This window comes from Nymphalis io, chromosome 4, assembly GCF_905147045.1.
Source record: "Nymphalis io chromosome 4, ilAglIoxx1.1, whole genome shotgun sequence".
Lineage (NCBI taxonomy): Eukaryota > Metazoa > Arthropoda > Insecta > Lepidoptera > Nymphalidae > Nymphalis > Nymphalis io.
Window position 1 is genome coordinate 8,973,502 of NC_065891.1, and position 13,274 is coordinate 8,986,775.

General features: G+C 37.8%; 1 protein-coding gene across 1 annotated transcript in view; it reads right to left on the reverse strand.

Annotated features, from left to right (window-relative positions):
• LOC126781913 (cytoplasmic dynein 2 heavy chain 1) overlaps positions 1-13,178 on the reverse strand; it is a 55,818-nt gene extending 42,640 nt beyond the window's left edge. The window contains exons 1-25 of the mRNA XM_050507035.1: positions 13,142-13,178; positions 12,630-12,766; positions 12,001-12,165; positions 11,777-11,876; positions 11,574-11,703; positions 10,787-10,920; positions 10,321-10,565; positions 9,948-10,047; positions 9,704-9,843; positions 9,351-9,572; positions 9,055-9,198; positions 8,732-8,950; positions 8,315-8,500; positions 7,864-7,992; positions 7,638-7,783; positions 7,411-7,563; positions 6,370-6,582; positions 5,890-6,142; positions 5,481-5,624; positions 5,200-5,381; positions 4,960-5,075; positions 4,720-4,865; positions 4,471-4,638; positions 4,135-4,293; positions 3,810-3,940 (exon numbers count right to left, since the gene is read on the reverse strand). Of these exons, the coding sequence (XP_050362992.1) occupies positions 3,810-3,940; positions 4,135-4,293; positions 4,471-4,638; positions 4,720-4,865; positions 4,960-5,075; positions 5,200-5,381; positions 5,481-5,624; positions 5,890-6,142; positions 6,370-6,582; positions 7,411-7,563; positions 7,638-7,783; positions 7,864-7,992; positions 8,315-8,500; positions 8,732-8,950; positions 9,055-9,198; positions 9,351-9,572; positions 9,704-9,843; positions 9,948-10,047; positions 10,321-10,565; positions 10,787-10,920; positions 11,574-11,703; positions 11,777-11,876; positions 12,001-12,165; positions 12,630-12,766; positions 13,142-13,178 (3,899 nt within the window). The remainder of the gene's footprint in view (positions 1-3,809; positions 3,941-4,134; positions 4,294-4,470; positions 4,639-4,719; positions 4,866-4,959; positions 5,076-5,199; positions 5,382-5,480; positions 5,625-5,889; positions 6,143-6,369; positions 6,583-7,410; positions 7,564-7,637; positions 7,784-7,863; positions 7,993-8,314; positions 8,501-8,731; positions 8,951-9,054; positions 9,199-9,350; positions 9,573-9,703; positions 9,844-9,947; positions 10,048-10,320; positions 10,566-10,786; positions 10,921-11,573; positions 11,704-11,776; positions 11,877-12,000; positions 12,166-12,629; positions 12,767-13,141) is intronic.
• Between the last annotated feature and the right edge of the window lie 96 nt (positions 13,179-13,274).

Below are 13,274 nucleotides of genomic sequence, written 5' to 3' on the forward strand. Positions count from 1 at the left end.
CTGTTTTTGTTTTATTACTTTATTTGACAAATCGTCGAGAGAATCAATTCTACTTTGAATCCGAAAAAACACATCTGTCGAGCACGTGGTTACAAAGCACGAACACCAGACTGCATAATTGTTATTAAATACAAAGCAGATTTAGTTTGTTACTCTTTTGAAAATAAGTAAGTGTACATTAATCATTTTAATTTCAAAACACTGAGTATCAACGTTTTATGAAAATAAGTAAGGACATGCTTAGGAGTTTACATATTAAAATGAATCATAGTAAATTATGCTTTTAAAATTGTATTTAATTTAAATAATAATAAGAAATTAATGAAGTAATAAATGTAAATATCATAAGTATTAAAAAAATGAATGTTTGTATATTTTTCCTCTATGCGTTCTTAAACTGTTCATCCGATTATGATGAAATTTTGTTTACCAAATTTATGTTATGCATTGTGGCTAACCAGACCCTGGCTCAACGAAAACTAGGTTTTCTTATATGTTTCGCCTTAATTAAAATGTATCGCACGATGTGCGATGCCGGGACGGCTAACTAGTAAGTAATTATTAAATAATTATAGTAATTCATTTCAAAACCATATAAATAATATAACCTTTATCAAATTTATGGATGGATCCTACGAAACGTTAGAAGATTTAAAACACATGCTATGTTTGTTTCCGTTTTTTAGCAACATGTGATATTAATCTTGCTTCTTTTTACTTAGATGATTACGTAATTGTATATCATCCCACTGAGATACTAGTAATGAGAGACTAGAATTAATAAACTTTTTGCGCATTTAAGACGAGCGACAGTAATTGGAAATATCCAATATATATAATATATAAATAAGAATAATATAGAAGAAATAGAGAAGAAATAAAGAAAAAGAAAGATAAATATAAATAAGAAGTGTTAATAAAGTGTTTACACATTTTTCTTTTATTAAACATACATTCTGATCTGTTGTTGCGTTTAAGAAAAATGTAGCCACACACCCACAAACGCATTTCAAATTAATTCCTATCGAAACACCGGATTGTTACTGAGAATTTCTTGACAGAAATTTGGTCTAACACGGATATAAGACCCCGGACTTCAGGTTCTGCACCGTTATAAAATAACCACTTGACTAAAAAGGACATAACCGTGCAGCGCTCCTAGCGGATACTTTGGGAATCATCAAACTGATAAGCTTAAATGTTAACCACGTTGAAGTTTAAAAAAAGGTTGATGTCGAAATGTGACTTATTTATGGAAGATAAGAAGGCTTTTAGATAATTTAATGAGAAATAATTGATATAAAGTGCTAACGGTAGTTTCACCGTTTACATATTACATGTTGAGACGTTCATTACAATAAAGAGAGTAAGGTGGAGTAAGTAAATTAAGGATACAGCAATAGTAGGGGAAGATAATTCCTATACATCATAAAGGTTTTTGTAATATAGACGTTCTTACAATATGAATCAGACTGTAATCGAATTCAACGGTACAGTTTATTTATTAAGATTGATTAAGAAGTTATATTGCATTACGTGCAACTGACAATACAAACCTGACATTTAAAATATCCCCAATGAGCTCAAACACGACCGTCAGTTGGCGATTGGGTATCCTGCTGATTCAAGTCACAGGATACTAATTTTTGAATCGATCATATGAATAGAAGTTGCTCAAGCCTCTTTTATAACTAGAAAAGGATTGATGATCTTCAAACAGCTAAAGATTTATTTATAAATCATAGCTTATAATACTCTCGATCAAGTCACATTTCACAAAATAAAAGAACTAAATCAATATCGGTTCATCCAAGTAGGAAATACGACGCCACGAACACACACAGATACACACGTCAAACTTATAACTTTTTTCATCGGATAAAATCCTTTTTATCGGATGAAATTTATTATCCTTGTCGATAAATTAGGTTCGACACACTTTGAAAGTTAGCATACTTTTTTTATAGTATAGGTAGGCGGACATTGCCATTGTAGGAAATGTTAACCATCGCTTACATCGCCAATGCGCCACCAACCTTAGGAGCTAAGATGTTATGTCCCTTGTGCCTGTTATTACACTGACTCACTCACCCTTCAAACCGGAACACAACAATACCAAGTACTGCTATTTTGTGGTAGAATATCTGATGAGTGGGTGGTACCTACCCAGACGAGCTTGCACAAAGCCCTACCACCAGTACCACCTAGCATTGATTCCACTCCACTGCCTCAGAAAGCTTACTGATCCTGCGCCTGAACTATTTTCTGTCTTATCGGATTATGAGAGTGAATAAATAGAAAGCGCATTTGTGTTGTGCACTATAATATGTCCTGCGGAGTTCGTTATTCTTTCTTGAATGCGAATGACCACCGTACCCGAAATCGGAAGACACTCCTACTATTTATAACAGCATTGTATATTGTAACCTGTATTAATATTTATTTATTAGTTAGAAGCTAGAGTCAAATAGATTACATAACAATTAGTCCAATGAGAAACTCGTATAATTCCTGTTAATTGTACGTGTTTTAGATGAGCATCGGTAATTATTATATCATCACCATCTTAAAATAGATACTAGACCTTTAAGAACCTAACACTTCGTTTCTTAATGAGTAAAAAATAATTTCTTTATTACTATTAAAGCCAAAATGCCATCAAGCCCTCATATAAATGCAGTGACGTATACGGTGTAAATACTGCTCTGACGCATTTGGTTTTAGAAGGATATCAGCGCAGCTTGGCATATATATATCTTTTTGGTTGCTTTGATAGTAAAACATTAATTTATTTTTAATTATTGCGCTCTTTTACTTCTCACAGAAATAAGGCTAATTAAGACTTGTCTCATATACCCGATTTACTTTCTTTCACGTGAAATGCGTAATCCCGGGAGCACAAAGTGTCATGTGATTTTGTTATGTACAAGTCGTGGTAATATTTAGGTAAGAAAGCACATAATATTAGTCATTAATTTTATAAGTCTAATGCCCTTTGACTTATGCTGTGCTTTCTTCTTTCGAGCGTCAAATCGGTAATGATAAAAAGAGAGAAATCTTTGTTAACTAAATAACCAACTAAGCAACGTTTATAAGTACGTATATCTATATATGTATGTTAAGAGTAGTTGACCATTGACGCACACGTTGCCTTACAAAATGTTTTTTGAACATTTTAGACCTTTAAATAAATATGGTCACATACGTCATTATCGGGTAGTGCAAGTTATCGATAATGATTTATAATTACACCTGCTACTCGATGGCGTACCGTGAAAAGTAAACTATTTTAAAATGTTTAGAATTAAATTTAAAAAGCATACATTTTTTTTAAATGTATGCTTGCTAAATTTTTGCGTTAAAAATTTTGCGGTTATATAATAAAGTTGGTAAATTGGTTTTATTGTTAATTGGTTATTGGTACAAAAAGTTATAAAGCTGTTAGTAAGTTTACAGATTAAAGCACACCTTAAAAGTAAAAGCTCACCCCCAAAACATCAAATTTTGAAAACCAGGCACATTCTCATACACCACTGAACAAAGAAATTTCAACATATTGACAGCGTGTCATATTAAGCAATTTGTTTGACTCTTACAAGGATTCCTAGTAATTTGTTATTAAAAAATCGTGTGCTAAAAATTTACAGCGCTTCATTCATTTTCAAAGCGGAACTTGGCATTAATAACAGAAGCTGACAACCCAGAAAAAGTTGGTAACGAGACATCTTAATTTTTTTTATTTGAGCAATTACGATGCCGGACAGAGTGTCGAATTGATTTCGGACAAGGCTCGTGTGTGCGGCACTGACCTGCGCTGGGCGTGGTGCGCGGCGCGCGCGAGGCGCAGCGCGGCGCCGAGGCGCGCCGCCCACGCGCCGCCCGCCGCGCCCGCCGCGCCCGCCGCGCCCGCCGACGACACCACCCACTGCTGCTCCTCCACCTGACACATGTGCATTCTCTTATACTGCCGTTTGAGTTCATCATTTCAAAACGATTAGCCGACTGTAGCCGTGGTCGAGTTGATTTTGAGATATTAATTATTATCGACCGAGGTATATTTGTAATGCGTTGCATTCGTGTATACACCGAAAATCTTCTCGAACCGAATATCTACAGGAATAAATGGACCATCACCTTAGCCATCAACTCCTTGTAATTAGTGACGATGCTGATGCGTCTCTGCGCCTGGTCTGCGCGCTGCACGAGCGCGAGTCTGGCGCCCGCGAACCACAGCTCCAGCTCGTTCAGCGCGCATCTAATGGTGGCCTCGCTCGATGCCGCCGCGCTGATTTTCTATTTATTTGAAACATGCACGAATAACTTATTATTATTATTTTAACTAAAATATATGATGCTATCGAAATGATTAGAGGTATGAGTTTATTTATTAGTAAAATACATTACATGACACTTAGTCCAAGCCTCCATTAAGGCTAAAATCAATAGTAAATTCGATTAAATATTACGAACCTGCAACGCCTTCATCTGTTTCTTGATATTGTGTCCCACTTTCAACAAATCTTTTACCAATAACGTTTCAGGTTTGACGTATTCGAGTTCTATAAGACTGAACACTTCACGCCAATGATTCTCGGTGAAATCTGTCCCACGTATGTACTTTAACGCTGTTGTCAGGTCCTATTGACGACAAATATAATGGTAAATATATAACAATTTAAAACAAGCAGATAGTGAACAGGAAATAATAAACGATCTTACGAAATAATTTTCAAGTTCTTGTTTTATATATAAGGTGGCCGTAGTATATGGTTCCAATTGACTGTTCCATTTGGCTACGAAATCATCAAGAAGATGTAGCTTCTTCTGAAAAATTATCCATTCTTGACCAGCTAGCTCTTCGAGCTCTATAAAATAAACAAACCATTTAACATTATATCATAGCGTCGTAATACTGTGAGTATTTTATAATTTTTTATCTTTACCGACTTTCTCACTTACCATCATCGTAGTCTTTCAGTACCGTCCAAAGGTTTAATAGATCATTTGTTAGTCTCTCTGCTTCTTTCCACGTGTCTGAATTTTCGACATTCAAGTTAAACTTTTCACATTCGATCCTATAAAAGGCAACAAGTATATGAAAATTATATAACGGGTGAGGGTTTACTGCCTGTAGCGGGAGAGGGCCGTCAGGTGGAGGGCCGTCAGGTGGAGGGCCGTAGGTAGAGGGCGGAGTCTCACGCGAGGTGCGCGCGCTCGGCGAGCAGGCGCTGGCCCAGCGCGGCGGCGCGCAGGCCGTCGCGCGCTCGCTGGCGCGGGGCGGCGGGCGCGCGCTCGAGGCGGCCGCAGCGCGACACCCACGCCTCCACTTCGCCGTGCAGGTTCTTCCACGACCCCTTCAGCCCGGCCTTCACTATTTCGGCCTAGTGGGAGATGGTGAAGCAAAAAAAAATAAGCATGAGGTCCGAGAAATTCACAACTGCACAGATGTTGCCTTCGAAAATAAATGTATTAATATATACCTGATGGTTGAACATCTCTCGTTGACTTAGAATTTGTTCGCGCAATTTTTCCCAATCTCGTATGGTGTTATCGAAAGAAGAATCTCCACCCCAGGTTCGAAGCAAGTACCCCTTTCTTTTAAGATCCTCCACTGTTTTCTCCATCTTAATTAAAAAAAATAGCAATTACTACTGCCTTCAATATATCTCCGTTAAATCATAATAGAATGCGTGACTTATTAAATATTTTTATATAGTGATCGTTTCACCCCTAGAGAAATATATTATGTAACATTTACTCGATACTATGGTAACTTTTAAAGTCTGTCTTTTTATTAGAATTATATGTTACTATATAATATGAAAAATATTATATTTATTTTACGAAAAGAAACAATGTACTTTGGTGCGTGAGGTACAAAAATATCACCTCGGGCATCTGCTCCTGTAGCGCCTGTTGCTTGGAACTTATTTCAGCCAACTCTTTAGCGTTTTTAGGTAATGTCTTGTCTTCTAGCATGACAGTGGCGTTCGCCATAAAGGAGTCTAATGTTACAGCGTCGTCTCGACAGCTCGCTTGTAAGGACGACATGAGACAAGTCCACAGGTTGCGCGTTTGAGCTTCAAACTCGCGACGCAACGTGGCCGTCCCGATAGTTATCCATTCTATTTTTTCGTCGTCACTAAAAAGTTAAGGTTTTCATAAATTTTCATTCCTGATCAATTTATGATATTTCATAGTTTAAAAAAAACTTTTTTTATTTCATCTTTAATAATCGATGAAGCTTAATAATTATAAAATCAATTATTTAATATTCACACACTACTCCAAATTTAATTTAGTCAAATTGACATTTTTCAAACACAAGCATCCACGATACGATACACAGCTAGTAAGCAACAAACTCACAAAGGCATCTTGGCCACCGCCTGGCCGAGCGCCTTGCAGGCCTTGAAGTTGTCCTCCCAGTCGGCGACGCGGCGCAGGTGCAGCGCGCAGAGCGCGTCCAGGTCGCGCACGCAGGCCAGCGCCGCGCGCCGCGCCCAGCGCGCGCACGCGCCGCGCGCCGCCCGCAGCGCCGCCTCCAGCGAGCGCACGGCGCGGTTGCCCAGCCAGCCGTGGCTGCGCACACAGCTCCCGTCAGCCCGCCGCCGGATATCACATAGGTGTGGACACATGTCTACGGTGCGGCACCGGCCACCGCGTAACAAACCGTGTGGCAATGTCACGACGCCGTGCCGTCTCCCGGTAGCGACGTCGGGCCGTTTCACGCTGGCCGGTTCCGCACCGTAGTCATGTGCCCCCTACCATACTTATATATACGCGTCAAACTGATCTATTATCAATTTGTAGCGCACGTAATGTCGGTATGTATTACTAATTTCGAATTAAAATATCGATCATACGTTAAAATATATTATATCTGTTACTGTCAAAGAGCTGCGATAGTGAAGCGATTCGGGGGGGTGTCATGTGACGATAACAAAACGAAAAAAATAGTAAAATATATCTCTTACATGTGGTCCTCTCATTTAATTTGGCATACTTGCTTTTGACAAAGCACTACCACCAGAAGAAACGATGATTACCTTTCTGCCGTTTCTCAACAGAATAACTTAAAAAAAGCTCTGCAAGTACATGTTTCTCAGTCTGAGTCGATATACATATATATTTGTCCTAGCTCACCATATCTATCCACACTTATTCGATAAGGTTTAAGTCTGAATGATAACACTTTATAAGCAACTTGTTTAGTTAGAGCAATCATGCGTTATGTTTACAGCATTCAGTACAAATAAAATATATAGACTTCTATCTGGCGTCAACTGACGTATTAAAAACACTAACAATACCGCTACATTACTGCAGGAACTCAGTTAAACGCTAAAACTATAGTTTTGCAACGATTTTGTGGTGGATAATCTACGACTATTACGGTGGGACGTTTACTTTTCGACAATAGATGCAAAGATGGATTTCTCATCAGCTATATTGGCACGCAGACCCACGAAATGATTGGGCAGCGACACCAGCCGGCGAAGCTGACTGTAGTGTTGTACGCGTATTTCTTCTAGCGGGGGTTGTAGGCGGACTGTGCGGTCACTGAAACGAGAAAATGTACTATGCAGTGTATTGTATGAAATAACAAAATAATAGCAGATATATATTCAGCTTACCGCAGAACCATATCAACTCGCACTTTGGGGAAATGCTTGTGTAGAGCTAGTAGCGTCTTGATGTATTGATATTCTAGAGTTTTATACAACTGAAAGTCCCAGTGCGAACGCCACATATCAGTATTTTTGTAGCCATTCGCCTCCACCTTTCAAAGATAGCAAAAGGGATTATTACATTTAATGGATATAACACTAAAATGTAATCAACGTGGTAAAACAACAATACTTTTTCTATTATATCCCGTATATCTTTAATGCCTTTTTTCCATTCGCTTTGCTTGGCGAGAAGATCAGTATCCATAAGTTTTACTATAATACTTCGGATGCACAAATGTTGTCCCGTTAAATAAGTGTTCTGAAATCAGAGAGGAACACCATAAAGATCTTACTACTAATATTTATTTACAGACTTCTACGATTCGTGTTATATGAATAGTTTATTATTATTATTATTACTCAAAGGATTTATTTTTTAGAACATGTTATGTTTAGTAAGTATCAAGTATCATTTATTTATAACGAAAATTATTATTTCACAGTTTTAATATTATTTTAAAATTCAATATTAATTTCCTTAAACCTTAACACGACATAATAGCTAGACGAGTAAGAATAACTTTAAGATCATTAAGTAATAAATTCTCCAGTAGAAACATTTGCTTGCAACATTAACACACCTGACCCTCCAGCTTAAGGACAACACGTTTCAGTCGCTCCGTGTAGTCGATCAATTTTTCTTCGTCATGCCAATACAGCGGCCGGTCGTCCTGCACGAGCGCCGCCAGCTCCAGAGCCGCCTGCAGCATCATGGGTCGCGTCGATGGGATCATACGTTCACCCAACGTATTGTGAAAAGACGCCACCTACATTTGTTTTTATTTATAAAGCGAGCAAGGCAGAGCGGTCAATGTGCGCACTCATCCTTAAAAAGCAGGACGGGGCTTTACAAAGTACAGATGTTTATCGGTAGACTCGCTCAGGCTGGCTCGCACATTGGCCAGGCGCCACCGACGAATACTACGAGTCGGAGTTACGAGCGCGTGACATCGAACTTATCGTCCGGCGTCGCACGGTAGGACAGCGGCGGGACGTGCCTGGTGCAGCGCGCGCGCGTGCGCGAGCGGCGCCGTGAGCGCGGCCAGCGCGGCGCGCAGGGCGGCGGGCGGCGCCAGCGCCAGCGCGGCCAGCGCGCGCGCCTCGCTCTCGGCGCGCACCAGTCGCGGCTCGAAGCGCACCTCCATGAGGCGCTCCTCGCGCGAGAAGCGCACCACGGGCCCGTCGCCGGCCGCCGCCGACTCGTCCCGCACGAGCGCCTGCGGGGACGACACGGGCTCGGTTACGCTTGCACCTTACGAGCAGACCGCGTCGACGCGCCAGGCCTCGGTCTCCTTGAAAATATCTCCAGCTCAAAATATACCTGAATATCTCTGGACCAATCTTCGTGCAACTGAGTGTACGTAGTCTTGAGATCTCGAAGAAGTTGAGATGCGAGCTTCAGCACCTCCTCGCTGTTTTCGAATTCGCCAAGATAATTTTCAATGCAAATCACTACTTCCTTCACCTGATAAATTATTTATAAATTATATTTATGATATTACATGAAATATAATTTGATTTTTTTAAATGTTACTCACACTTTTAATAAACGTCACAAAAAATTATATTTTCTAAAAGCACAGTACTCGGTTACAAATAAATATAAAACAAACAAACTTTTGCCTCCATTTGTTTAGCCCACTGCACCCGCTGCACGAGAGGTGACATCTCGGCCGGCTGACTCATCTGTACGTCCACTTCGTCAGAGTCCATCTGGCTTCGTATCGTTTTGAGCATCGCAAGAAGGGAGCTTACGAATATGTCTAGCTCGTTGCTGAGAGCATGTTTCACTAGTGGCCTGTTTATGAGAGTTTTGTATCTAATAAACTCGTAGAGCATCTGAAAATTAGACTACTAAAAACATATCCTTAATACACATTGACATTATAAATGAAATTAGAATAAAGTTTGGAATAAATGTCGTCAAAAAACATTCACTACCTATATTTATTAACCTTGGCAGTTGTTACCTGCTTAGTAGACGTATTGTTCATGCGTGGTTTCAGTTTCTCAATTATTTTAGATTCTGCAGGTCTTATTTTGGCCGAAAATGTTGCAACAGCTGATTCCCATGATTGATTCGGACCATTATAAATCCAAACGTTAATATCTAATAATAAAAAAGTAACATATACAAATACATGTATGTTATTTGTAAAAATAAAAATGTGTACAAAATGTACGCAACACAAAATAACACAAATAATTTCTTACTTTTGAACGGCTCTAGAAACTGGTGGCTACTTAATTCAGCTTTCTCATTCTCAGTTAACAATTTAACCAATTGGTTATAAGTCGACCTGATATTATGTATCTGAAATTATAAAATTAGTTTTGTGGTATTTTCATTGTATCATAACAGTCTACAAACGGCCTAATAGTTCAGAGAATCATCAAGTGTCACAATTTATTTTAAAAAATGCGTAGTTCGGTTGTATATATTTAGAATAGGTACCCACTTATCACATATTCAACCGCCAAATAGCAATACTCTGTACATATCCCCGTCCGCCTCATTATTTTATTAAAAAATTCTAGTCACTAAGCTATGCTGGCCTTGAATACATTTAATTGTAATATAGCTTACCTCTTTTAGTCTAGTTTCAAAATTGATGCAGAAATTTGGTATGTATGGTTTTCCTTTCCAAGGATGTAAAGCGTAGTTCGGCCAATATGTATCAGTGAGTGATTTACAAGCACCAATCCACGTTTGAACAACAATAAGTCCATCCGTCATTAGCACTAGAATTTCATTATCTTTATACCCATCATGGATCTTCCATGGGTCTATTTGCGAAACAGCTTTTTGAATAACTGAGCAGATAACATGACCTTAAAAGAATGATGAATAACATAAAATTGTGTTCTTTTTGAAATTTTGTTTAAACATATAAAAATGAAGACAACCAATAGTTATGAAACGAATGATACTAAAAACCTTAGTCACATCAACATAATTACATTATGCTTAACAAGTCAAAACAAAGTATTCTTATAATTATAATAGATTTTTATTATTCTTTGGCAGGTGATTCGACAAACTTCATGCTTACCAATTATATCAAAAATATGTATCATCCTGTCCTCTGAATATGGGTGTACTGTATACCTCCAAACATCATCTAATATTCCAGCAATATTCTCAGCGGAATCTTTAACTTCTTGCATAACACTGGTTTGTAAAGATCTAAGCACAAGTTAAATTATCAAAAATAAATATTTGACTCGAAATAACAAAAACTATCTACTTAATAAAATTTTAACACTAACTTAATACTGACTTAACCAATGCATTAGAAGTATGAAATTTTGCTTAGGTTCCATAACGTGATCGCTAAGTATTATCAAAAATTCCACGCCATGGGGGTTAAATAGGGGATGAAAAGTAGCTGGGAACTCCAGGCGGAGGCACTCGCGGAGATGTACCGCTTCCGAGCCGAGGAAACGCGACGAACGTCCAGAAACGGTCGGAGGTCGGGCGTCAAGGCTCTAGGACGCCTTTGCCAGCCTTCTCCCTCCGCCGCAATAGGCGCCGCCGGGACTAAGGGGGGTTCACAGTACCCTGGGAACCCTCCATAGAGAATGGAGGCCCGCTTAGGCGGGCCGGCCGTGAGAGCGTCACGGTAACATGCGCAAGCGATCCCGTGGCACTCCTAGTTAAGATGGAAAGTGTACCGCTGGTTTTTTAGTGGGTATTCCGATGTTCATGGCGCACTCGGCGAGCCCCACAGACAGGGGTTAATGTTCCAGTGAGGGAAACGCGTAATACATTTTTTCAGCGTAAAAAAAGGTATAGTAAGTAGGAGATGTAGAACATTATATAGTAAAAACATTGCTGACCTAATTTCCTCAAAAATATCTTCAAATAACACACAAAATGAAGATGCTGCTTCTCTTTCCTTTTTATTAGCATCTCTTTGTTGTCCCATAGTTTTCCAATAGTCTATTTCATCTTCAATAGACAAAATTACTGCAGGATGAAAACAACATTAATAAACAGGTGTGATATATCAGTGAATTTTAATTGCGGAATTTACTTTTACCTTTTGTATTTTCATGTTCTTTGCCATGAGTAAGGACTCTCAAATTAGCCTGTAAATCTGAGAGGTTTTTTTGAAGTTTGTTTGAATATAGATCTTCTCCCTGATTAAATATATTATTATGTTGTTAAAAATATTTTAAAAATAACATATTTAATTGAAGAACAAATACATTTTTTAGTAAAAATAAATTGAATATCCATATAATTATCTAAGGTAATACTTACCACAGCAAGTAGAGGACTGTAGATTTGTCTCAAAATTTGATACAACGATTCTGCTGCACCATTATTCAGAGTTATAATATTTATACTATTAAGAGAATCTTGACTAGTTAATTCTTGAGCAGATGTTTTATAAAATATAATAGATTTTTTCACTCCTTCTTGAATCTACAATAAGATAGTAGGTATGCATATTTATTACTTAACAAAATATATGTATATATCCTATCCTATAACAAAGTATATATACATATAAATGCCATGTTGACTGCTTTATTGGTCTAATGGCTAGTGTCCAGTTTGGGCCAATATAAAGTTATTCAGTTTTTCTGTCAAAAATACTCAATAGTAGCCCGGAGTCTGGAAGTGTGTACAGTGCCCTGCCTCAGAAAAGCATGTAAAGCCGTTGGTCATGCACCTGAACTCTTTCTGGTTGTGTTGGATTTCCGTCCCATTGGATTATGAGAGTCAGGAAATAGTGAGTGCACCTGTGTTTATGCACACACTTGTGCTCTATAATATGTCTTGAGCAGTTGGCTAATCTCTCTTGAGATTGGCCACCATGGCCAAAATCAGTCTGAAGGACTATTATTATTATATATACATGTAAAGAAAATAAACATATTACAAACCTTTGTAAAAAAAAACAGTGACGATCCACTGTCAATAAATATTTGAAGCACAAGTGTTTGAGAGTTATGAATGAAATTCATTAATGCTTCGTCATTTTTCTCCTTAACTTCTTGCGTTGGTAAGGAAAAGAATTTTTCTGAAAATTAAAAAAAATGTAATTAAATTTTTTTTAAACCTTTCTCAAATATTACAATTATTTCTTAAAATAAAATTTGCCTAGTTACTTCTTTTCAACGGTATAAGTCCTAGTTTATAAATTGATACCTAATATTTACTCTTGATTAATCAAAAAATAAATAATTCTCTATAATTATATCTCTTCAACATAACTTAGGCTTACGACAATTAATTTAAAGAAAACTTGCATTGCTATGGTGTTATTTGTCGTGGTTTCTTGCGAATAATTTTGATGATGCAATAGAGTAATATTATTAAATTATGCATGATTATAAAATAGCAGTGTCCTTATTATTAATATAAAGTTCAGCAATATGAAAATACTAGATTTTACCTGTAGCATTTAAAATAAATTCACGAACAAGGCTCATTTTAGCTCAAAATTTGAAACCTATCGATCACAAATCCATTTTATGAATTCTTAAAAGTTACATGTTTTTACTTTGTTGTCATAGCAACCGGCATGT